This window comes from Microtus oregoni, unplaced genomic scaffold (assembly GCF_018167655.1).
Source record: "Microtus oregoni isolate MIOR12 unplaced genomic scaffold, Mior012 000054F_ref0000373, whole genome shotgun sequence".
Lineage (NCBI taxonomy): Eukaryota > Metazoa > Chordata > Mammalia > Rodentia > Cricetidae > Microtus > Microtus oregoni.
Genome location: NW_024543830.1, coordinates 1,097,083 through 1,123,489, shown reverse-complemented (window position 1 = coordinate 1,123,489; position 26,407 = coordinate 1,097,083). Strand labels below are relative to the sequence as shown.

Here is a 26,407-nt window from a genome sequence, read left to right as displayed (position 1 = left end):
CATTACCTCATAATTTTCCTCCTCTGTGGTGAGTTCTGTTCTTTAAACTTTGAACTTCCATGCTTACCATTCTGGACCTTAAATGAGAGAGAGTATTCTGGTTTCTAAAGTGTGCAGAATATTGTCAACAGGTACTGAAGAAGGGACTTTGAGATGCTTCCCTGTCCCCTTAGACACTGGTCTGTAAAATGTGCCCTACATCTTTCATCTGTCTCAAGCTCGTCATGTCTGTAGGGACACACAAAGCCTAGAGGACAGGAAAATAACTTCAGTGATCCAATTCTGTTAACAATTCCCAGCCTAGCTCTCCTGAAAGTCTGGCTACCATGCTACTCATCCCTCAAGAAAGGAGAAATCAATCAATTGGTTTTGATCTCCTAATTTTGGATTCCTAAATTAGTTTCTATTACAGGTGGGTAACTAATAACATCAGTGACTCTTTTCTATTTGGGTTTAGTTCAGGGTGGCAGGTACCACTTCCCTCCAATGTGTCATCTGAATGATGGTAGGCAGTCAATATAGGACCCTCAGTTGTAAAAGAAATTCTTTACATAGCCAGCCTGGGTTTCCCAGGAGCATGCTCCTGGAGAGAAGAGCAGATTTTCATGGAGAACCTAGAGTTCCCTGTGGTTCAAGTACAGGATTTGTTCTTATAGAGAATTATTTCTAACTCTAATACAGAGCTACAGTACTGAAAACAGCCTGGTATTGGCATAAGACCAGAGAGGAGGATCAATAGAACTGAGTAGAAGACCCGGATATCAATTCACACATCTTTGAACACCTGATTTTTGACAAAGAAGCAAAAAATATCAAATGGAAAAAAGAAAGCGTATTTAATAAGTGGTGCTGGCATAACTGGATACCAACAAGTAAAAGAATGAAAATAGACCCATATCTAGCACCATGCAAAAAACTCAAGTCCAAATGGGTCAAAGACCTCAACATAAAGCCAGCCACACTGAACCTTATAGAAGTGAAAGTGGGAAGTACACTTGAATACATTGACAAACGGAACCACTTCCTAAATAGAACCCCAGCAGCACAGACATTGAGAGAAACAATTAATAAATGGGACCTTGTGACACTGAAAGACTTCTGTAAAGCAAAGGACATGGTCAACAAGACAAAATGACAGCCTACAGAATGGAAAAAGATTGTCACTAACCCCATATCAGACAGCGGTCTGATCTCCAAAATATACAAAGAACTCAAGAAATTGGACACCAAAAGATCACATAATCCAATAAAAAATGGAGTACAGACCTAAACAGAGAATTCTCAACAGAGAAATCTAAAATAGCTGAAAGACACTTAAGGACATGTTCAACATCCTTAGTCATCAGAAAAAGGCAAATCAAACCAATTCTGAGATTCCATCTTACCCCTGTAAGAATAGCCAAGATCAAAAACAACTTATTCCGAAAAGAAAACACTTCTGCATTGCTGGTGGGAATGCAAGGTGGCACAACCCCTTTGGATGTCAGTGTGGCGATTTTTCAGGAAACTAGGAAACAACCTTCCTCAAGACCCAATAATACCACTTTTGGGTATATATGGAAAGGATGCTCAATCGTGCCACAAGGTCATGTGTTCAACAATGTTCATAGTAGGTTTGTTTGTCATGGCCAGAACCTGGATACAACCTAAATGTCCCTCAACCAAAGAAAGGATAAGAAAAATGTGGTATATTTACACAGTGCAGTACTACACAGCAGAAAAAAATAATTACATCTTGAATTTTGCAGGAAAATGGATGGAGCTAGAAAACATTATTTTGAGTTAGGTAACCCAGACACAGAAAGACTATTATCACTTGTACTCACATATAGGTGGCTTTCAAATGTAAAGCAAAGACAACCAGCCTATAAACCATAATCTCAGAGAACTTAGATAACAATGAGGACACTAAGAGAGAATTACATGAATCTAATCTATATGGGAAGTAGAAAGTAGGAAAGACAAGATCTCCTGAGTAGATTGGGAGTACAGGGATCTTGGTGGAGGTCTGAAGGGGAAGGAGAGAGGCAGGGAGGGGAGCAGAGAAAAATGTAGAGCTAAATAAAACTCAATAAAAATTTTAAAAAAAGAAATAATGCCTCTGCTTGCTTCTACCCAACAAAGCCCCCTGTACAAAATACTGCTACCTAAAAACCACGCTTAACTCTGTTCTTTTGTGTCTAGGATTCCTTTCCAAGCTTTCCCAGACTTTCTGTAGATGTACTCAGCTCTATATTTGCACGTCAGTCTTAGGGGAGACTCTCATTTGGTCCTGGCTGCTCAGAGCTGAAATCATCACTCTGAAACTATATAGCTTAAGAATATTGCTAGCTTGATGTTATATCCTAAATTACCTCATCCCCATTAATCTGTATATCTCCACATGGCTGTGGCTTACTGGGTAAATTTCCATCTAGCATCTGTCTCTGGCAGGGCTACGTGGTTTCTCACCTACTCTGCCTTCTCTCTCTGTCTCTCTCTCTGTCTCTCTCTCTGTCTCTCTGTCTCTCTCTCTATGTCTTCCTACCTGGTTTTACTCTGTTAAGCCATTGACTGAAAGCAGCTTCTTTATTAACCAATGGCAATAAAACTTATTCACAGCATACATCACCTCCCATATAAGACCTCAGAATTACCTGTCCAGATTTCACACTGTTTTCAGTGTAGATAGTCTAGGCTACCACAGGCTGTTTTATCACTTCATTTTTTAAAACTGAGTCTTAGTTCAGTAGATACCTACCTTTGACAGTTATGCACACCTTTTGAACATAGGAGACATTTTATACACTTATATTAAAAATGATTTTTCCTGCATCCTCCGTAGTAACAGAACATATCTAGTGACTCTCTCTCTGTATGAACAAAGGAGATCCATTAGAATGACTTAGGGCTGCAGTCCTGCTAATCCTACAATGGCAACCTGTGAAGGGAAAGTACAAAAATCCAATTCTTACTTAGTCTAGGAGGTTAGACATGTTGGCTCGTCTTCAGTATATGCTGCAGTTCTGAAGAATTTTCTAATAGCAGTAATCTATGGTTAATCTTCCATAAGTAAAGGAATGGTGTCCATTCCTACACAGCTGTTATTACTTTTGCCATGTGGTTATTAGAAGTCCCTTATAATAGACTTGCTTCAAAGTGATGGCAAGCGGGCAAAGAGTAATATCTTCATTCTTCCATGTCCTTTTATAGGCTTCCTGAAGGCAGAAGGTACTGCCCAATTAAAGATGTGGCTAGCAACCTCAAGACTCAAGATATGAATTAAAGGTACATGTCTTCAGGCTGGAGATCCGGATTAAATGTTTGTGTCTTTCTAACATCTGTATTTGAAGTGATCTACCCACTTACACTTAATGAAAGCCTTTCTCACAGCTGTGCCCTCTATTTTAGGATTTTCGTTAATCCCAGGTGTGGTAAGATGGGAAGGAAGATTATCCAACACAGGTGCATTTTGCTTATGGGGGTTAATCTTCCATAAGTAAAGGAATGGTGTCCATTCCTACACAGCTGTTATTACTTTTGCCTTGTGGTTATTAGAAGTCCCTTATAATATGATCTGGGAAGAGGTGCTCTTTTTCACCCTGTCAGGAGCCTCAGTGTTCACAACATGGAGGTCAGGATGGTAGATTGTGTATGGTGGCTGGGACCAGAGCAACCAGGATCCTCTGAAAGTGGCTGTCTTTTCTTGGCTTTTATTCCATCCAGACTCACAGTTTCTGGTATGCCTCCACCAATATTATTGGTTGCCTATTCCTTTCCAACTCAAATAATCCTGACTGAAAGCAGTCTTCCTGATCCACTTTAGAGTGTGCTATGAGACAATCTTAAATACTTCCCAATTCCTTCATGCTGCCTGTCAAGGTTCAGCTTCTCAATACCTCATAACTTTCATCCTCACTAGTGATTTCTGTCCTCTTTAAACTTTGAACTTCCATGTTACTCTTCAGGGCTTTAGAAGTGAGAGAGTATTCTGGCTTCCAAAGGGTACAGAATAAATATATTCAGGAGTTACCTAAGAAGGGGTTTTTGAGGCAGTTCCCCTTGTAATGAAATCTGTAAATTGCTCCCCAGATCTACCATCTCTATCCAGACCAGCATGTCTGCAGGGACTCTTTAAGCCTAGAAGACATGACAATAACTTCAGTTATTTAATCAACTCAACAATTCCCAGGCTAGCTCTCCTGAAAGTCTCTCTCCATGGTCACTCCTCCCTCACAACAGGATAAATCAATTGACTGATTTTGATCTCTGAGTTGTTGGTTCCTCAGTTAGGAATCTATTACAGTTGGCTAACTAGTAGCATCCGTGACTCTTCTCTATGTAGGTTTAGAGTCAGGTGGCTGGTTCCTCTTCCTTCCATTGTGTTTGGTAATGAAAGTTGACAATCAATGCAGAACCCCAAATTTGCAGAAACAAACTGTTTACGTTTTAGCCTAGAGCTCCCATGAGCATGCTGCAACTTCCCATGGGGGACATGAAACAGCCATGGACCTGAAGTACAGGATCTGTTCATATAGTCTCTTCTTCTTGGAATGGGGTAGGTGGTGCTTTTAATTCAGGTAGATGATTCTCAGGTGGATACTGCACAAATGATTCAGGTCTGGATCAGGTGGATACACAATCTTAATCAGCAGTAGTGTCCTCATGCATGATAAAACAACTGCTTATTACAGGAAAATCAATGCTGCCTGGAGATCATAAAGAGGATGGCAGAGACCCACTGGATATTTGGATTTATTTATTAATTAGAATATTCCTTAGGTGTCAAGAGTCAGTAATGGCGGTGCTCATGTATAACCTGGGAGAATGAGGTGAGTGGGATATAGGATCAGGGCAAGTTGTGTCATGCATGAATGTCTTAAAACAAATACTAATCAAAAGGGTATATATATACATATATATACACATATATGTATATGTACACATATATATACATACATATATATATATATATATATATAGAGAGAGAGAGAGAGAGAGACAGAGACAGAGACAGAGACAATGGGAATGATATATCTCTGCTTTGGGCATCATGCAAACTTCTAGGGCTCAGATGTCTCCCTGAAGTTTTCTTCCAACTCTTCCTGTTGTGGTTCAACTCAGTATTCAGCGCAGGCCAGAGGACTCCTGATTCCATCCCCTCAGTCTGTGAAGTGCTAGGGTCCATAGGGCGTACTACATATATTCCATTCATTTAAAAATATTTTTATCTCTTCTTTCTGTCATAGCCAGTCATCTTATTATTGTCTCTCTTCTGATTTAAGAAGTCAAGTTTTAATCCCAAGTCTAAGAAGGCAAAGGTAGGGAGATATCTCTGTTTTTGAGTCAGCCTCGCCTATAGAGTGAATTCAAAGACAGCCTAGGCTGTGTAAGAACACTTCATTTCAAAATCAAAAAGAGAGAGCAACAATCAAGCTGAAAGTTTTTTTTTCATTGTGTATGTGGTGGTTCATCCCTTCAACTCAAGATACCCTTGAGACTTCAGGAGGATTGCTTATATACAGAAATGTCAATGTGAACAATAATTCAATATTCCATCTAGGAATACATCAAAACAATTATGTGTTCTCTATATGTAATAAACGTGATATCTTATCTGCCCTTTCTTGAATCATGCCTATAGTGTGAAACTGAGGCAGCAGAAATGCAATGAAACAACAACAAGGAAACCTGGGGCAAGATAGTTTTGGCACAGAACTCTATCTGCTATTCAAGCAAGAGTTAATGCCCAACTCTGTCAATTTATTCCAGAAATGGAAACAAAGGATCATTTCCTAATTTATTTTATTAGTACTAAATTACACTGATATCTAAATCACAGAGCAATTCCATTATAAACATTGATGCAGAAATTCTCATTAAATAATTGCTAACTGAATCACACAATATTCAAAGATAATTTATCATATTGAACTAGCCTTTTGTCCCAGATGTATAGGGATGATCCAATATACAAAATGAAAAAAAATAAACTTGACCACATAAATTGCTAAATGACCAAATCACAGAAAGACAAAAACTACATTATCATATTATTAAAGGCAGGAATAACATATTTCAAAATTCAATAACAATGATGAGAAAAATCCTAGGAGAGATTGGAACACAAATATCATACATAAAAAAATAATGGCAGTTTAAAACAATCCACAGTCAATATCAACTGAAATAGAGATAAACCCTAACAATTCAACTAAAACCCTGATGAAGATAAGGGTTTTCACTCTCTCTGTATACAAACTAGAAAAAATCTTTATTAGCATCACAGAGTACTAGAAGTAATTTAGGTGAACAGTTCATCTTGGAAATTCTGATAGGTGATTAAAAATTCCAGCAAATTAAGTTGACAAAAATCTAGGGGCTGAAAACTCTGTTTAAGATGTATTGTGTGAGAGAAGAATCTATTTTCAGTAAGAAAATAACAGTAAAATGAGAGCAGTTTTCCAAAATAGAAATGAGAGACAGACTGGGAAAGAAATCAGAGAAAAAAAATTCAGAACAGCCTCTAATAATATAAACAATCTTGGGAGTAACTAATGAAGCAAATGAAAAGTTTGTATGATAAAAATTTCATTTTTTTGAGGAAGAAATTGAAGAAGACATCAGAAAATGGGAATATCTCCCATGCTAATGGATAAGGAGGATTAACACCTAAAAATGGGCATTCTACAAGAGCAATCTACAGATTCAATGCACTTTGCTTCAGTGTTCAACACAATTCTTTACATATGTCTTAAAATCCGTTCGCATCTTCATATGGAAATACAAAAGACATTGGATAGCTAAAACATTCCTGAACACTATAAGAAATTTATAGTGCCATGCAAAGTCATTCTGTATATGTGTTTTTTTTATTGGTTAACAAATAAAGCCGCTTTCAGCCAATGTTTGAAGAGAGTAACACCAGGCAGGAAATTCAAACAGAAATGTAGAGAAAGAGTAGGAAGAGTCAGAGAGAAGCGATGTAGCTGCTACATGAGGCAGATGCCTCTGCCAGAGCCCACCAAAACTTTATCCGTAGGTCATGACCTCACGGTGATACACAAATGAATGGAGATGTGTTAGTTTAGGATATAGAAGCTAGCTAGAAATACACTTAAGCTATTGGCCAAACCATATTGCAAATAATATATTTTTTTCTGTGTGATTATTTTAGGTCTGAGCAGCTGGGAACATATAAGCAGCTTCCACCAACACTATAGATCTCGCCAATTTTGATTTCAGTTTATACTTTAATGATGTGGGACTCCCCTTTGTATGCAGTTAATACCACTTTTGAACAAAGAAACTGCCATGGCTTGTGGATAGGGCAGAACTTAGATAGTTGAGGAAACCTAAACTGAATGCTGGGGAAAAGGAGGCAGAGTCAGGGAGAAGCCATGTAGCCCTGATAGAGACAGATGCTGGGAAATTTACCTGGTAAGCCACAGTCACGTGGCTATGCACAGATTATTAAAATGGGATAAATTAAGATGTAAGAGTTAGCCAATAGCCGGGCGATGGTGGCACATGCCTTTAATCCCAGCACTCGGGAGGCAGAGGCAGGTGGTTCTCTGTGAGTTTGAGACCAGCCTGATCTACAGAGCTAGTTCCAGGACAGGCTCCAAAGCCACAGAGAAACCGTTTCGAAAAACCAAAAAAAAAAAAAAGAGCCAAAAAAAGCTATAACCAATGACAAAGCAGTGATTGAATTAATATATTTTCTGTTTGATTATTTCAGGGCTGAACAACCAGAAACCAACAAGCAGGCTGCTACAACAAGTTGCCACCCACCTGGACAAGTAAAGTCCACTTAAAACCTGAGAGAGCTCACAAAGGAATTCTAGACTCTAAAAAACAAAGTTTAGCCACATTTTTTTTTCTGATGGACTTTGCTTGCTGGCAGCATGCTGCAGTTCCTTTAAGAGAGGTTTTCCTGACTCAGCAGTAGAAAAAAAAACATGGCTTTTAAATACCGGCTTTCTGGGCCATGCTGCCAGCACGAACACTGATTCTTTCAGGAGGCTGAGCATTTCAATAGGCTTTGTTACCAGAGTGCTACAACTTGCTTAATGGCAACATAGACTGGCTGTGTGCCTAAAACTGAATCTGTGAGCATGAAGCACAGAGACAACAAACAGTTCTGCCATGCTAGACTAGGTGGGGAAAGCAGGCATTTCTGCATTTTCCCTAGCAATGGCACCACTTAGGTTCATGAGAAGAGCTTAGCATTTTTTTTGCTTTTTTTTTAATTTATTTATTTATTAAAGATTTCTGTCTCTTCCCCGCCACCACCTCCCAATTCCCTCCCCCTCCCCCAATTAAGTCCCCCCCCTCAGCCAGAAAAGCAATCAGGGTTCCCTGTCCTGTGGAAAGTCCAAGGAACCCCCACCTCCATTCAGGTCTAGTAAGTTGAGCATCCAAACTGCCTAGGCTCCCACAAAGCCAGTGCGTGCAGTAGGATCAAAAACCCATTGCCATTGTTCTTGAGTTCTTAGTAGTCCTCATTGTCCGCTATGTTCAGAGAGTCTGGTTTTATCCCAGGCTTTTCCAGACCCAGGCCAGCTGGTCTTGGTGAGTTCCCAGTAGAACATCCCAATTGTCTCAGTGTGTGGGTGCACCCCTCGCGGTCCTGAGTTCCTTGCTCGTGCCCTCTCTCCTTCTGCTCCTGATTTGGACCTTGAGATTTCAGTCCTGTGCTCCAATGTGGGTCTCTGTCTCTGTATCCTTTCATCGCTTGCTAAAGGTTAATATTCAGGAGGATGCCTATATGTTTTTCTTTTGGTTCTCCTTATTTAGCTTCTCTAGGATCACTAATTATAGGCTCAATGTCCTTGGTTTATGGCTAGAAACCAGATATGAGTGAGTACATCCCATGTTCCTCTTTTTGGGTCTGGCTTACCTCACTCAGGATAGTGTTTTCTATTTCCATCCATTTGCATGCAAAATTCAAGAAGTCCTTGTTTCTTACTGCTGAGTAGTACTCTAATATGTATATATTCCATACTTTCTTCATCCATTCTTCCATTGAAGGGCATCTAGGTTGTTTCCAGGTTCTGGCTATCACAAACAATGCCGCTATGAACATAGTTGAGCATATACTTTTGTTGTATGATAAGGCCTCTCTTGGGTATATTCCCAAGAGTGGTATTGCTGGGTCCAGGGGTAAGTTGATCCCGAATTTCCTGAGAAACCGCCATACTGCTTTCCAAAGTGGTTGTACAAGTTTGCATTCCCACCAGCAATGGGTGAGTGTACCCCTTTCTCCACAACCTCTCCAACAAAGGCTATCATTGGTGTTTTTTATTTTAGCCATTCTGACAGGTGTAAGATGGTATCTTAAAGTTGTCTTGATTTGCATTTCCCTGATCGCTAAGGAGGTTGAGCAGACCTTAAGTGTCTTTTGGCCATTTGAAGTTCTTCTGTTGAGAATTCTCTGTTCAGCTCAATGCCCCATTTTATAATTGGGTTGGTTAGCCTTTTACGGTCTAGTTTCTTGAGATCTTTATATATTTTGGAGATCAGACCTTTGTCAGTTGCGGGGTTGGTGAAGATCTTCTCCCAGTTAGTGGGTTGCCTTTGTGTCTTAGCGACAGTGTCCTTTGCTTTACAGAGCTTCTCAGTCTCAGGAGGTCCCATTTATTCAATGAGGTCCTTAATGTCTGTACTGCTGGGGTTGTACGTAAGAAGTGGTCTCCTGTGCCCATGTGTTGTAGAGTACTCCCCACTTTCTCTTGTATCAGGTTCAGTGTATTCGGACTGATATTGAGGTCTTTAATCCATTCGGACTTGAGTTTAGTGCATGGTGATAGATATGGATCTATTTTCATTCTTCTACAGGTTGACATCAAGTTTTACCAGCACAATTTGTTGAAGATGCTCTCTTTTTTCCATTGTATACTTTTAGCTCCTTTATCGAAAATCAGGTGTTCATAGGTTTGTGGGTTAATGTCAGGGTCTTCTATTCGATTCCATTGGTCGACTTCTCTGTTTTTATGCCAATACCAAGCTGTTTTCAATACTGTAGCTCTGTAGTAGAGTTTGAAGTCAGGGATGGTAATGCCTCCAGATGCTCCTTTGTTGTATAAGATTGTTTTGGCTATCCTGGGTTTTTTGTTTTTCCATATAAAGTTGATTATTGTCTTCTCCAGATCTGTGAAGAATTTTGATGGGATTTTGATGGGGATTGCATTGAATCTATAGATTGCTTTTGGTAGAATTGCCATTTTTACTATTTTGATCCTCCCAATCCAGAAGCAAGGAAGATCTTTCCATTTTCTGGTGTCCTCTTCAATTTCTTTCTTCAAAGACTTAAAGTTCTTGTCAAATAGATCTTTCACATCCTTGGTCAGAGTTACCCCAAGATATTTTATGCTATTTGTGTCTATCGTGAAAGGTGATGCTTCTCTAATTTCCCTCTCTGTTTCCTTATCCTTAGTGTATAGGAAGGCCACTGATTTCTTGGACTTGATCTTGTATCCTGCCACATTACTAAAGGTGTTTATCAGCTATAGGAGTTCTTTGGTAGAGTTTTTGGGGTCGCTTATGTATACTATCATATCATCTGCAAATAACGAGAGCTTAACTTCTTCTTTTCCGATACGAATCCCCTTGATCCCTTTATGTTGTCTTATTGCTATTGCTAGAACTTCAAACACTATATTGAAGAGGTATGGAGAGAGTGGACATCCTTGTCGTGTTCCTGATTTTAGTGGGATGGCTTTGAGTTTTTCTCCATTTAATTTAATGTTAGCTGTTGGCTTGCTATAATAGCTTTTATTATATTTAGGTATGACCCTTGTATCCCTAATCTCTCCAAGACTTTTATCATAAAGGGGTGTTGAATTTTGTCAAATGCTTTTTCAGCATCTAATGAAATGATCATATGTTTTTTTTTTCTTTCAGTTTATTTATATGCTGGATTACATTGATAGCTTTGCGTGTGTTGAACCAGCCCTGCATCTCTGGGATGAAGCCTACTTGATCATAATGGATAATTTTTCTAATATGTTCTTGGATTCGGTTTGCCAGTATTTTATTGAGAATTTTTGCGTCGATATTCATGAGTGAGATAGGCCTGTAATTTTCTTTCTTGGTTGGTCTTTGTGTGGTTTTGGTATAAGGGTAACTGTAGCTTCATAAAAGGAATTTGGCAATGACTCTTCTGTTTCTATATTGTGAAATACATTAAGGAGTATAGGTATTAGGTCTTCTTGGAAGTTCTGGTAGAATTCTGCATTGAAACCATCTGGTCCTGGGCTTTTTTTGGAAGGTAGATTTTTGATAACGGTTTCTAATTCTTCGCGACTAACAGGTCTATTTAGATCGTTCACCTGGTTTTGGTTTAGCTTTGGTATGTGGCACTTATCTGAAAACATGTCCATTTCTTTTGCATTTTCTAGTTTTGTGGCATACAGGCTTTTGTAGTAAGATCTAATGATTCTCTGAATTTTCTCTGTGTCTGTGGTTATGTCCCCCTTTTCATTTCTGATCTTATTTATTTGCATGTTCTCTCTCTGTCATTTAATTAGTTTGGATAGGGGTTTGTCGATCTTGTTGATTTTCTCCAAGAACCAACTTTTTGTTTCATTGATTCTTTGGACTGTTTTCTGCATTTCTATTTTGTTGATTTCCGCCCTCAGTTTGATTATTTCCAGTCTTCTACTCCTCCTGGGCGTGTCTGCTTCTTTTTTTTCTAAAGCTTTCAGGTGTGCTGTTAAGTCTCCGATGTATGCTTTCTCTGTTTTCTTTAAGTGGGCACTTAGTGCTATGAACTTTCCTCTTAGCACTGCTTTCATAGTGTCCCATAGGTTTGAGTATGTTGTCCCTTTATTTTCATTAAATTCAAGGAAGACTTTAATTTCTTTCTTGATTTCTTCCTTTACCCAGGTGTGGTTCAGTAGTTGACTGTTCAGTTTCCATGAGTTTGTCGGCTTTCTGGAGGTAGGATTATTGTTGAATTCTAACTTTAATCCGTGGTGATCTGATAAGACACAGGTGGACACTGATATTTTTTTGTATCTGTGGAGGTTTCCTTTGTTTCCGAGTATGTGGTCAATTTTCGAGAAGGTTCCATGGGCTGCAGAGAAGAAGGTATATTCTTTCCTATTTGGGTGGAATGTTCTATAGATGTCTGTTAAGTCCATTTGCTTCATTACCTCCAGTAGTTCTCTTACTTCTCTGTTAGGTTTCTGTCTGATTGACCTGTCCATTGGTGAGAGAGGTGTATTGAAATCTCCTACTACTAGTGTGTGTTGTTTGATGTCTGCCTTGAGTTTTAGTAATATTTCTTTTACATACGTGGGTGCTTTTATATTAGGCGCGTAAATATTCAGGATTGAGATGCCATCCTGACAAATTGTTCCTGTTATGAGTATAAAGTGTCCGTCTCGATCTCTTCTGATTGATTTTAGTTTGAAGTCAGTTTTGTTAGAAATTAATATGGCCACACCTGCTTTTTTCTTAGGACCATTTGCTTGAAAGACCTTTTCCCAACCCTTTACTCTGAGTAGATGCCTGTCTTTGTGGTTGAGATGTGTTTCTTGCAAACAGCAGAATATTGGATCTTGTTTTCGTATCCAATCTCTTAGCCTGTGCCTTTTTATAGGTGAATTGAGAACATTAATATTAAGTGATATTAATGACCAGTGGTTGTTCATGCCGGATATTCTTGTTGTTTTTGGAAGTAGAATTTGTGTGTCTCCCTTCTTTGAGTTGTGCTAGTGAAGGGTCGCTAGATGCCTGAGTTATTGTAGGCAGTGTTGGCAATGTTGGATTCCTTGGGTTGCGGTTTTCCTTCTATTACTTTCTGTAGGGCTGGATTCGTGGCTACGTATTGTTTAAATTTGTTCTTATCCTGGAATGTCTTGATTTCTCCATTTATAGTGAATGAAAGCTTGGCTGGGTATAGTAGTCTGGGCTTGCATCCATGGTCTCTTAGCTTCTGCAGTGCTTCTATCCAGGACCTTCTGACTTTCATTGTTTCCATAGAGAAATCAGGTGTAAGTCTGATCGGTTTACCTTTTTAAGTTACTTGGCCTTTTTCCTTTGCAGCTCTTAGTATTCTTTCTTTAACCTGTATATTTTGTGTTTTGATTATTATATGGCAAGGGGATGTTTTCCTTTGATCCAGTCTGTTTGGTGTTCTGTATGCTTCTTGAATATTCAAAGGAATATCTTTCTTTAAGTTGGGAAAGTTTTCTTCCATAATTTTGTTCAAAATATTTTCTGGGCCTTTGAGCTGTGACTCTTCTCCTTCTTCTATTTCTATTATTCTTAGATTTGGTCTTTTTATTGTGTCCCATAATTCCTGAATGTTTTGTGATGAGAATTTGTTGGCTTTGCAGTTTTCTTTGATCAGAGCGTTTATTTTCTCTATGGTGTCCTCAGAATCTGAGATTCTTTCTTCTATTTCTTGTATTCTATTGATTAGGCTTGTTTCTGTAGGCTCTGCTCCTTGACCTAGATTTTCCATATCCAGCTGGTCCTCAGTTTGTGTTTTCTTCCTTGCTTCCATTTCAGTTTTCAATTCTTGAACTGTTTCCATTACCTGTTTGATCGTTCTTTCTTGGTTTCCCAGGGTATTATGTACGTATTTACTCATTTCTTCAAATTTTTGGTTATACTTCTCATCCATTTCTATAAGGGCATTTTTCACATGTTGTTTAAGGGATTCTACTGCTTTCATAAAGTCAATTTTTTCCACTTCTTCTGTGTTAGGGTGTTGGAGACCTTCTGTTGTAAGATCATTGGGTTCTGGTGTTTTCATGTTGTTTTTCAGATTATTGGGTGAATTCTTTCCTTGGCGCCTGCCCATCTCCTCCTATCGATGCTATCTAAGGGGTCTGTTAAAACTGGTTCTGGTTTCCCTGCTGGCCAGGGGCTCCTCTTACAAAATGCCCTTGCTCTGTTTCCTGGTTCCTCCCGGGGGCCAAGATCCCTCTCACCCCTCAGAAGGGTCTTCAGGAATAGTACCCGGCTCCTCCTTTGCCAGGGACCTCCCCAACTGGAGGCCTACCTCTTTGGTTTAATTGTAGTGGGGCGATCTGTTCTCGGTATTGCGCGCAGTCCCTGCTGCCTGCTTCTGCTGCTGGGAGGGTTCCCGCCGCCAGCAGCCTGTGTCCTCTGCTGCCGCTCAGGTTCAAGCCGGTTCCAGCCTGTCCCAGTCGGTCCCTGCCGGCTGCACTGGGCGTCCTCCTGCGCCTTCCGCCACCTGGGTGTTCCGGCTGCCTTCCACGCCCGGTGTCAGGTAGCCTCAATTTTATCTGTCCAAGATGCTGCAGGACGTCCGGAGCTCAGAGAAGGAGCTGTAGACAAATTGTTAAACAAAAAAAAAATGTAAAACAAAGACAAATTGAAAACCAGTTTGTGGATTCCAGTGGTGTTTCTGTTTGAAGAATCCCATTTTAGTCCACGTAGCCTGCTCAGCTGTTAGTACAGAGTCCTCAATGTCACACATACACAGAGTCAGTGAAGTGAGACCTAATGAAAGTCTGTTATCCTCACAGACTGGTGCCGACTCCAGTCCGCATGATGGAGTACATGGATATGATGGGAGCAGATACTGAGAGCCACAGCCAAACATTAGGTGAAGCTCTGGGGACCCCGAGGAAGAGGGAAGGAAGGATTGTAGGACCAAAGGGATCAAAGACAACAGGAGAACACAGACCACAAAATCAACTAATCAAACCTCATAGAGGCTCACAGAGACTGAAAAGGCTATTCACAGAACATGCATTGGTCTATACTATGTCTTTTGTGTACATACTGTGGTCTCCTAACAGTGGGTATATGTGGTGTCTCTAACTTGTGGCTTCCTGGTCTGTGCTGCCAACATGAACTCTGGTTATTTTGGGGGGTTGATGCCTGCCACCCCCTTTGGTTCTGGATGCTTGTGTGCCAACTCAGGGTCAGGAGGGAAGTAGCTAAGACCATGCCTATATCTCAGTGCTCCCTGCCTGGGCATGCAATAGAATCAAGTCTACTAGGCGTGTACAAGCAGGAGGGCATGGTAGATTCCTACCACCATACACAGAGATATTTCCAAACCATGCAGTGTCCACATGGCACATTTAGCTTCTACTAAAAAAAAAAAGGTTTATAAGCTGTGCAGTGCTACCCAGAGTTTAGGTGATGAGGCTCCCACCTGTCACTCATAGAGCCAAAGAATACCTCTACTGTATTTGAAGACTGAGAGAGGTGGAGCCAGCACTCTTCTTCCTCCTTCCTTTCTCCTTTACTTCCTCTTCCTCCTCTACTTCCTCCACTACTGCCTCCTTCTTTCTTCTTTACTTCCTCCTCTACTTCGTCCTCTACTTCCCCCTTTACTTTCTTCCTCCTTTTCTTCCTCCTTCTTTCTCCTTTACTCCCTCTTCTCCTACATATATGCCCGAAGGCCATAAGAGGGCACCAGACCCCATTAAAGATGGTTGTGAGCCTCCATGTAGGTAGCTGGGAATTGAACTCAGGACCTTAGGAAAAATAGGAAATGCTCTTAACCTCTGAGGCATCTGTCCAGCCCTTCCCTTTGCTTTTCAAGTCAGGATTTCTCTTTGTAGCTTTGGAGCCTGTCCTTGAACTTTCTCTTCCTCTGTAGATCAGTCTGGCCTTGAACCCACAGATTTCCATCATCCTCTGCTTTCTGAGCACTGGGATTAAAGGCCTGTGCCACCACCACCCAGCTGAGACTTTTTAAAATTGAGATTCCCTCCTCTTTAATTTGTTAACATAAAACACTTAGCATGGTTGCCCGAGCAAGGTTGCCTTAAGCTGACCTTCTCCAGAATCTTTCTGCCTAGACCTCCCAAGTGCTAGGATTAGCAGCAGGGGCACCATATCCAGTGAGCTGGGAATGATTCTAAGACTTTATGAACAGGGACTAAGGTAACTGAACAAATGGAGCTGTTCTTCCTCTGCTTCTGATATTCTTTAATTCAGGGGTTACTGTGTAGCCAAGACTAGCCTGGAGCTCACTATATACCCCAGGCTGGCCTGGAACTCTTGATCCTTCTGCCTCAGGCTCCTGAGTTCTGGGATGACACCACTTTGCCCTGGATTGCTCATTTTTTTTCATTCCTTTCCCAGAATGCCTCCCCTCCTATGACAATCTACTGGTGTAGATGGACCTCTAATTCATAAAACAAGAAAACAGAACATGCTAGATTTGTCACAGGGCAGGGACCATCTCTGATTTACTGGCCTCATTCAGAAACATTGCTCTTCTTAATGAATATTTTATTTATTTATTTATTTATTTATTTATTTATTTATTTATGTATAATTCATTTGATGCAAACAATATTCCAAATGCCTAAAATGACCAAGAAAAGTAAGGTGCCTGACCAGGCCTAGTGGCTCCAGCCTGTGTGTGATCGCAGTGGCTCAGAAAGCTTAGGATAGAAAGTTCAGAACCAACCTGAGATTTGGACCATAGTGATACACATCTTTACTCCCATCATTCAGGAATCAGAGGCAGGCAGATCTCTGTGAGTTTAAGAACAGTCTGATCTATTAAGTGAGTTCCAGGACAGTCAGGGCAATAGAGAGACAAGGGTGTTGCCATCTGAAAACATGAATAAATGTCAATGGTGTGATTATATATTTTAATTTTCCATATTCTATAAAGTGGAACACATGTAGCTGCCACATTGCTTTTCTTTGAGTAACCTTTGGGTTACTCCCCTCAGGTAATAGTATTTGGTTATAGAAAGAGCAAGTAGGACATCTCTTTATAATCTTCTTACCTTGTTGGGATGTAATAGAAACCTCTTTCTTTAAATCTTTGCTATTGACGTGATGTGTCTTATGAAATTCTGAGGCACAAAGCACACTTACAATCACTAATTGGTCAATTTCTGCATTGCTTTGTGCTAGAGGACCTGGCAGACCTGTATGGGATCCGTATCCATATGTGCTATGTATGTGGGTCAAAGCCTGTGAACGCATATATCTCAAATCTGAATAAATAATGAAATAAATTCTATAATATCTGGTATAATTTCAGCAGTTATGTGAGACATCTCTTTCTACAAATTGCAAATCACTAACTATATTGAGACCTTCTTTAAAAACCTCAGGTACCTTGAAAATAGCTTATAACTCTTCTATTTGGACAGAATTATAGGACTTTGTTACACCTTACTTAAATCTTCTGATTTGTAACCTGCCTTTCCTGATTTCTATGCATCATTATAAAATATACGGGCTTTAGTTATTGGTGTGTCATGTACAATTCAATGAAGAATCCAAGTAGTTCTCTTCATATGGCTGAGTCTACCACTTTTGGGATAATTGCTATTAATCTCACATAAAAAATTAGCACAAGCTCTTGGGATTCATTGTCTTTCCATTCGGTATAATGAAACCCAGTACCTGGATTTACAGCTGCTTTGGATCACTGTAGAGATCAGCCAGGAAGAGAGTGTAGGCAGCATTCTCCACAGAAAGTACTCTGTAGAGAGCCCTCTCACACATGACCTTCATACTCTCCAGATCATACTTGACAGCAGCTGCTAGCACAGCATCTGCCATGTTGTGGAGGTCTGGTTCCTTCTGATTATAAATGAAGCCAATAATTGCCTTAAAGGCTTGTGGAACAGGTCAATGGTCTCAGCACGGTTCTTTTTCTCTCTTCCATGTCATATTAAAACATGGTTCTGAAAACTGGAGAGCAAGCTGTTAAGATGACCGTGTGAGCATGGAATTCCTGGTCAGCTACCACCAGGCAACAGTCTGTGAAGTGGGAATTCTCCCACAGCTCTCCTAGCTCATTGGACAATGTGCACCTTGGAACCTTAATCTCTGGCTGTGCGCTCTCCTCAAAGATTCTGTAGGAGTCTGGGTTCAGAATACCTATGAAGGGGAGAATGAGCTCACATTCAGGGAGAAGAGAATATGCATGGTGAATAGAAAATCTTGAAGGATGAACATTTTGTAACCTCTTTCGTAACCTGGCTGGAACCTGAAAGATTTGAGACTAGGCACAATTTCACTACATTCTCCTTCGGAGTTGATGATCCAAAACTCAAATTATGTCATAATGGGACTCTTTGGAGAGCTGAGTAACTCTGGGTTAACTGACAGGTAATCTGAGCTTTGTTCATCGAAACCCTTTGGGTAAACTCTCAAACACCACTTGTCATTGTCTCCTCTTGAGAAAGTTGGGCTTCTAATGCTGTCCATCATTTGCTCCAGAATAAAATAGAAGTTGTGAATGGAACACATGTAGGAGAAATTCTGGATGTTGAACATTTTGTAGTCTCAGCTTTGGGCTATTTCATCCTGTGACATTTCTCCTGGAGGCAGTTTGAAGGATAAAATGAATTCAAATGAAGAACTAGAATTTGTTTTCTCTTCACTCTTTGGGACACAGTAATAGGCATGATACATATTTTGAGTTTCTGTTTATCCTATGTTCCCTCTTCTATGAGGCTGGAAATTTGAGTCCCTGAAATTATACAAATTACAATGCTAGTTTCAGAGTAGGTAGTCTAGGATACTAGAGGCTGTTATATCACATCATTGTTTTCAAAATTGACCCTTAGGTCAATAGGTAGCTTATTTGGACAACCATATAATACTTTTGATAATTTGGATCATTTTATCCACTCATATCAAAAATGCTATACGAAGATTCCACAAGTCACTGAATACAGAAGGACTCTTTCTTTGTATGAACAACAGGATTCATTAGAAAGAGTTAGGGCTGTAGTTCTGCTAATCCCATGCTATGGAAGAATTCTCTTGTACACTCTATGGATTTGTCACGTGTTTTAGTTTATTAAAACGCTGATTGGCAAATTGCCAGAAAAACAGGAAGTTTAGGAAAGGCAATCAGACAAGGAGAATTTTGGGAAAAGAAAAAGCAGAGATGGAGTCTCCTGCCAGACACAGAGGAAGCAAGATGAGAATGCCTTATTGAGGAAAGGTACCAAGCCACATGGCTAAACATAGATTAAAATTATCCATTAGTTTAAGTTGTAAGAGATAATAATAAGCCAAAGCAGTAGGCCAAACAGTTTATAATTTGGATAACCTCTGTTTGTTTATTTGGGACTGAATGGCTGCAGAACCAGGAAGGACAGAAAGTTCTGTCTACAAATGGCACTGAAACATTTGCCAAAAATTTCCACATAAAGCCTGAGAAAGCATTAACACAAAAATGATTCTAGACACTCTGGTTCGCTCTCTTTCCACTGCCATCTTAGTTCCAAGTCCTCCGCACAGAATGCCTCATGAAGCCACAGAAACCGTCCCTGGCACAGAGGAGGAGCTGCCACAGCCCCAGGCTGAGACAGGGTCGGGAACAGAATCTGACAGCTGTGAATCAGTACCAGAGCTCGAGGAACAAGACTCCACACAGGCAGCCACACAACAAGCCCAGCTGGCAGCAGCAGCTGAAATCAATGAAGAACCAGTCAGTAAAGCATAGCAGGGCCAGAGTGAAAAAATGCACGGAGGGCTATGCCAAACTGGGTCTTCGGCAGGTTACAGGGGTTACTAGAGTCACTATCCTGACATCTAAAAATGTCCTCTTCGTCATTACCAAACTAGATGTCTACAAGAGCCCAGCTTCAGACACCTACCTCGTATTTGGAGAAGCCAAGATTGAATATTTGTCTCAGCAAACACAGTTAGTAGCTGATGAGAAGTTCAAAGTTCTAGGTGAAGCTGTTTCAAACATTCAAGGAAATACTCAGACTCAGACAGTACAAGAGGAAAGTGAGAAGGAAGTGGTTGATGAAGCAGGTGTCGAAGTTAAGGACATAGAATTTGTCATGTCACAGGCGAATGTGTCCAGAGCAAAGGTAGTGAGCCCTGAAAAACAACAGTAATGATATTGTAAATGTTATTATGGAATGAACAATGTAACTATTTGACAGCGAGGACACCCCGTATCCCCTCCCCCTTTTTTGCTGTTTCAAAGGTGGAACTACAGCTTGGTTTGAAATTTGAACAGTTTTTATCCTTAATAAAGTTATGGATTCAGGTTGGATGAAAAGGATGATTCTAGACATACAGGAACAGCATCAAGCACAGCTTGTAGGCAACCATCATTACTCCAGTAGCCTGTTTGCTGGTGTTATGCAGAGGTATGACTCCTTTAAGAGAGGCGCCTGACTCAGTGTTATTCACAGACCCTCACAGCTGTTTTAAGAGGCTCTTCCACCAAACACTGAAATGGTGTTTATGGGCAGCCAGCATCATTTTTCTTGGTGGATCCATGGGCCTGAAACTTCACACAGTTGTGACAATAAATCTAGTTCCTGCCAGTATATCCACCATGAAGCTAGACTCTCAAATAGCTAAGGAATGGGGTGGAGCCAGCTACCAAATTTGCAGCTCTAAGTTAGGTGTATCACTTAGCAGAGTAAAGACATGTGTACTCAGAAAAAGAAAAGAATATATAGTAAAGACAGACTTAAGACAAAAAACCCTCTAAGTGGCTTACAGTGTGTTTAAAAATATATGTAGACTTGGGAGAGAAAAAAAATAGAGAGTACCTTTAAAAAATAGAGTAGTCCAGTGTGGTGGCACACACCTTTAATCTCAGCACTTGGGAGGTAGAGGGAGGTGGTCTGTGAGTTCATGCCAGTCAGGTCTACAGCAGAGTGAGATGTAGGACAGATATGATACAAAGAGAAACCCTGTCTCAAAAAACCAAAAATTTAAAATATAACTAAAAAAATAGAATTTTTAAAAAGCCATGTAAAGATATAAAATACACAGAGAATTGGGTTACTTTATGTTATTGTCTTGTCTTTGAATTGATTGATAGCTGAGGAAGGAGCAAAAGCTGCTAAAAGTCATTTGAGTATAAGTGATGATGGATTAATCCAAACTATGTATTTCAAAAATATCTCAACTTCAAAAATTTGAGTCAAAAGATATGTTCCTTAGGAAAAAGGTTCTGCTTTTCTTTCCACAGCAAATGAGGAGCTGTGGATTCATTCTGGGTTAAGAAAACCATGTTTGATCAAGCAAGACCCCTCTCAAAAATTGTAGCAATAGGAGCAGCGGGCTGCTTCCCGCCACTCAGCTAGCTTTATACCCGAAATAATTACATGGAAACTGTATTCTTTTAAACACTGCTTGGCCCATTAGCTCTAGCCCTTACTGGCTAATTCTGCTATCCCGATCAACCCATCTCTAATAAACTGTGTAGCACCGGTCTTACCAGGAAAGATTCAGCATGTCTGACCTGGCGGCTTGCTTCATCACGTGCGTCTGCCCGGGACCAGAAAGCATGGCCTCTCTGAGCTCACTTCCTCTTCCTCCCAGCATTCTGTTCTGTTAACTCCTCCCACCTTTGTTTTAACCTATCAGGGCCAAGCAGTTTCTTTATTGCTTAACCAATGAAATCAACAATATATGACACTCCCACATCAAAAAATATTGAATAGGAGTGAAGTACCTAGATGATCCAACATTTTAGGCCAGCTACCTTGCAGTTTCCTCGGTGTTACACATCTAGAACAGCTTCAAGCCTGCTGGCTGAATACAACTTCACAGAATAGTCCAGTCAGGATTTGATCGTTACCCTAAATTTTTGCTTTGAGTCCTCATAAGATTACCACCGCCCCCAAACAGCAGGAAAACTAAGCCCACATCTTCCAAAAATGGAATATGAATATTTGTTTTTGTTTACCATGTTGGTTACAAGTTGTTATGGATAATAGTTATGAAAACACTAAACAAAGGAAATTAGATTCAGGGTTCTTGCTTTGAAAAAAAAGGGGGAAATGATGTGGAATAATGCTCTTGTCCACTTTAAAGATTTGCTGCTCTTATTGGTTGAATAACAAACTGAGTGTCCAGTAGCCAGGCAGGAAGTATAGTTGGGACTATTAGACTAGGAGAATTCTGGGAAGAGGAAAGTCAGAAACACATTTGTAATCAGATTCAGAGGAAGGAAGATAAAAATGCCTTACACGGAAAAGGCACCAAGTCACATGGCTAAACATAGATATGATTTATAAATTAATTTTAGTTATAACAGTTAGTTAGCAACAAGCCAAATGAATAGGCCCCAGTGTTTATCATTACTATAAGTCTTTGTGTGCTTCTTTGGGACCGAAAGACTGTGGGGCTAGGTGGGACAGAACCTTCTGTCTACAATATCTCAATGGCCACCTGTGAAGTGGAAGTCCAAGAATTCAGTACATATTCAGTTCAGCAGGTTAGACCTATAGGTTATTCTCTAGTCTATGTTGGCATTATGAAAACTCTCTAATGCCAGTGGAGGAATGGACTTGCTGCAAGATGAGGGCAAGCAGACAAAGAGAAACAGCTTCTATCTTCCATGTATTTTCACAGGCTTCCAGAAGGCAAAAGGTGTGCCCCAATTTAAGGTGTGTGCCTTTACTAGCCTCAAGATATGAATTAAAGGTGTGTGTTTTACATTCTTGGGGTCCAGGTTAAATGTTTGTCTCTTTCTACCTTCAAAGTCTGCATTTGAAGTGATCTACTTACCTCAACTCAAGCATAACATTACTCATAGTTGTGCCCTCTATTGTAGGAGTTTAGTTAATTCCAGCTCTCGACAAGTAGGAAACCATGACTATCCATCACAAGTGCATTTTGTTTACTGGGGTCAATCTTCCATAAATAAAGGAATGATGCCCATTCCCCCACAGCTGTTATTCCTCTTCTTATATTGTTGTAAGAATTTTTTTCATAAGCCAGGCAGGGTAGCACATACCTTTAATTCCAGCACCTGGGAGGCAGAGGACGGTGGATCTCTGTGAGGTTGAGGTCAGCCTGGTCTAAAGAGTGAGTTCTAGGACTGGCTATATAGCTACTTAGAAACCCTGTCTCTCCCCCCCGCCCCCCAAACACACACACAAAAGAATTCCTTCCAAAACAAGAGACATGATTAAGGAAGAGGTGATTTTATTGATCTGTCAGGGGCCTCAGTATTCACAACATGAAGGTTCAGGTGGAAGAATTTATATATGGTGGCAGGAGGCAGAGGTAGGAAGGACTCTGAATGCAGCTGTCTTTTTTCCTTCCTTTTATTCCTTCCAAACTCACAGACCCCAAGAAGGCTCTGCCAAAACTCATTGGGGGTTTTCCTCTCATCCTCAGTTAATTCTCCCTATACAGTCTTCCTGATCCACTTAGGGTGTGCTCTGACAAAATACTAAATACTTCTCCTTTCCATCATATAGAAGCCAAGACTCAGCTTCTCAATACCTCCTAATTTTCATCCTCATTGGTGTGTGCTGTTGTCTTTATCTTTGAACTTCCATGCTTACTATGCTGGGCCTTAGACATGAAAGAGTATTCTGGTTTCCAAAGGATGCAGAATATATTCAACAGTTACTGAAGAAGGGGTTTGGAGACAGTTCCCCTTAGACTGTGATCTGTAAAATGCTCCTTACCTCTATCTTCTCTCTCCAGATTGACATGTCTGAATGGACACACTAAGCCTCAAGAACATGAACATATCTTCAGTGATTCAATCCACTCAGCAATCCCCAGTCCAACTCTCCTGAAAATCAGCCTCCAATGCTGCTCATCCCTCAAGACAGGATAAATTAATCAACTGGTTTGATCTCTGAATTTTTTGGGTTTTTGTGTAGGAACTTTTCCAGGTGGCTAGTTAGTAGCATCAGTGACTCATCTATATGTGGGTTTAGGGACCGGGAGGCAGGTATCCTTTCCCTCAAACGTGTAATTTGAAACAAGGTAGACAGTCAATGCTGGACTCCTCATTTGTAAAACATAAGCTTTGCATTACTATTTCATTGCTCTCCTGAGTATGCTTCTGAAGAGGATAGGAGGTTCCTATGGGGGAACTTAGATCCCACTGGGACTCAAGTAGAGTATTTGTTCATGTAGAGTATCATCCCAGGAATGGGGCAGGTGGGGCTTTTATTTTAGGTAAGTGGTTCTCTGGAGGACATGGCACAGCCAAAAGGATTCAGGTCCCCATCAGGAAGAAGCATGGGTCTAACTTAACAGGACTGTACACATAACAGAGAAATTCTTGGTCATTACAGCAAAACAAACTGACTGAAACAAATAGAAACACATACAAACAGACACAAATACAAACACACATTCAGAGAGAATGGGAGAGAGAGAGAGAGAGAGAGAGAGAGAGAGAGAGAGAGAGAGAGACGGAGACAGAGAGAGAATCAGGTTAATTAGGTTGCTGGCTAAATCCTGGTCTGCCAGTGTACCTGGACTGGATTGGATCCAGGGACCAGATTGCCTCCTGGCTTCTGCTCCCTTAGACCTTGCTTCCTCACGCCCACTTTTGAAAAATACCAACTTTAAATCTGGAATTAATGCCAGAAGACACACACCTTTAATCCAGATCTCAAGGCAGGAAGACACACCCTAAACTGTGCCACACCCTCTGCTGTTAGCATAAAAGAGAAGGCAGGGAGGCAGCTGCTGCCCTTTGCTGCTTGCACTTGCCTTGCATCAAGTCCTTTCCTTCCCTGGCAGTAGATAATCATATTTCGAATTCAAGCATGGACTGAGGAATAGCCAACATGTCAGACCTCCGAGACTGAGTAAGTACTGGGTTCTTGCACTTCTCTGTCACAGGTAGCCTTTGTGGGATTAGTAGGACTGCAGCCCTAAGACATTCTAATCAATCACTCTCCTTCATACAGAGAGATCCATTTTATGTGTTCTGTTCCTTTAGAGAATCATAGTACACTTTTCAATATAAGAGTGTATAAATTGTTCCAAATTGTCAAAAGTAGTGTGTAATTGTCTTACTTAATATTTAATCGAGAAAAGATGGAGTGATATAAGAAAGAATCCCTAGTACTCTAGACTGTCTTCATCGAATCTCATAGGGCAATATGTATAGAATTTCAGAAAGACCAAAGTTTCTAACCTTATAGAAAAGGGAACAGATAGGAAAAGAGAAACTAAAAATCTAAAATAAATCTGTAATTGTGACCCTCAGGTTGAAGAAGAAAACAATCCTGTTCTTTTTTTGGCTCCAGGTAAACATTCACACTCCCAGCAGCAGACATGTCAGGAGTCCTAGCAGCTGAGAGCAGAGGCTACACACAGATCAGAGTCAAGAAATTCTCCTACAGATGGACCATCAGCAACTTCTCTTTTTGCTTGGAGGGAAGCTTGGGCAATGACATTGTAAGCCCCACTTTCTCACCAGGAGACAATGACCAACAGAAATGGCTTATGAAACTAAACCCGAATGGGATGGATGAGGAAAGCAGAGGTTACCTGTCAGTTTTCTTGGGGTTGCTCAACTCTCCAAAGAGCCCCGTGTGGGCAAAGATCCAGTTTGGGTTCATAAATGCCAAAGGAGAGAAATTCCGAATCATGAGCAGTCAAAGAGTCGTCAGGTTCAACCCAAACCAAAGCTGGGGTATCGCAAAATTCATTCGTCAAGATTTCCTTTTTTCCACTCCATGTTTGCTTCTCCCAGATGACAAACTCACACTCTGCTGTGAGGTGAGCGTGGTTCAGGACGGCATCAGCATCTCTGAACAGATTATGCAGCCAGGGATTGACGTTCCAAGATGCACACTGGTAGATGATCTAGGAGAGCTGTGGGAGAATTCCCGCTTCACAGACTGCTGCCTGGTGGTAGCAGACCAGGAATTCCGGGCTCACAAGGCCATATTAGCAGCTCGCTCTCCAGTTTTCAGAGCCATGTTTGAACATGACATGCTGGAGAGCAGAAAGAATCGCATTGAGATTCGTGACCTGAAACCTGAAGTCTTCAAGGCAATGATGGACTTCATTTACACGGGGAAGGAACCAGTCCTCCACAGCATGGCAGATGCTGTGCTGGCAGCTGCTGACAAGTATTGTCTGGAGCGTTTGAAGGTCATGTGCGAGAGTGCCCTCTGCAGGGACCTCTCTGTGGAGAATGCTGCCCACACTCTCTTCCTGGCTGACCTCCACAGCTCAGTGCAGTTGAAATCTCAGGCAATGGAATTCATTACAGCTCATGCTTCCGAGGTTTTTCAGACCTCGGGCTGGAAGACAGTGGTCAACTCCTGTCCCTACCTGGTGGCTGAAGTATGCATCTCCCTGGTTTCTGGACATGGTCTTTCCCTGGAGCCCCCCTCAAACGCCTGAAGCAGTCTTATGACCCTGTGGGCTGGGACCTTCGTTCTTCTTCCAGAAGAAACAGTCAGTATTGTTACTAATGACACCTGTTTAGACTCTGGGCTCTGAGGTACATTTACAGTGAATTTGGGGAAACACATCTGCTAGGCCTGGCTTCAAAACCTCTGTAAATTAGTGAAGGGCAGGTAGGGGGAAGAGCAGCACTGGACTCTGGTATACTCTATGCAACTTCTACCCTTCCGTTAGACTGCTTTGATTTTTGTTCAATCAGATGGAAACTGGGATTCAGGGTTTTGCTGATCCCAAGCTCATCCCAGTAAGGTTTTTTTGCATAAAACTCTCTGCATTGGATGAGCAGACC

The 26,407-nt window shown here is 40.8% G+C and overlaps 1 protein-coding gene and 1 pseudogene across 1 annotated transcript; both read left to right on the top strand.

Annotated features, from left to right (window-relative positions):
• The first annotated feature begins 19,204 nt into the window (after positions 1-19,204).
• On the top strand, positions 19,205-19,848 carry LOC121437957 (annotated as a pseudogene).
• Positions 19,849-24,975: 5,127 nt separating this feature from the next.
• LOC121437781 (speckle-type POZ protein-like) lies at positions 24,976-26,055 on the top strand. The gene has a single exon (XM_041637852.1). The coding sequence runs from the start codon at positions 24,976-24,978 to the stop codon at positions 26,053-26,055; it is 1,080 nt and encodes a 359-aa protein (XP_041493786.1).
• The last annotated feature ends 352 nt before the right edge of the window (positions 26,056-26,407 follow it).

Coding starts and splice junctions, on each gene's coding strand:
- LOC121437781 (XM_041637852.1), top strand. CDS start 24,976: ATGTCAGGAGTCCTAGCAGCTGAGAGCAGAGGCTACACACAGATCAGA.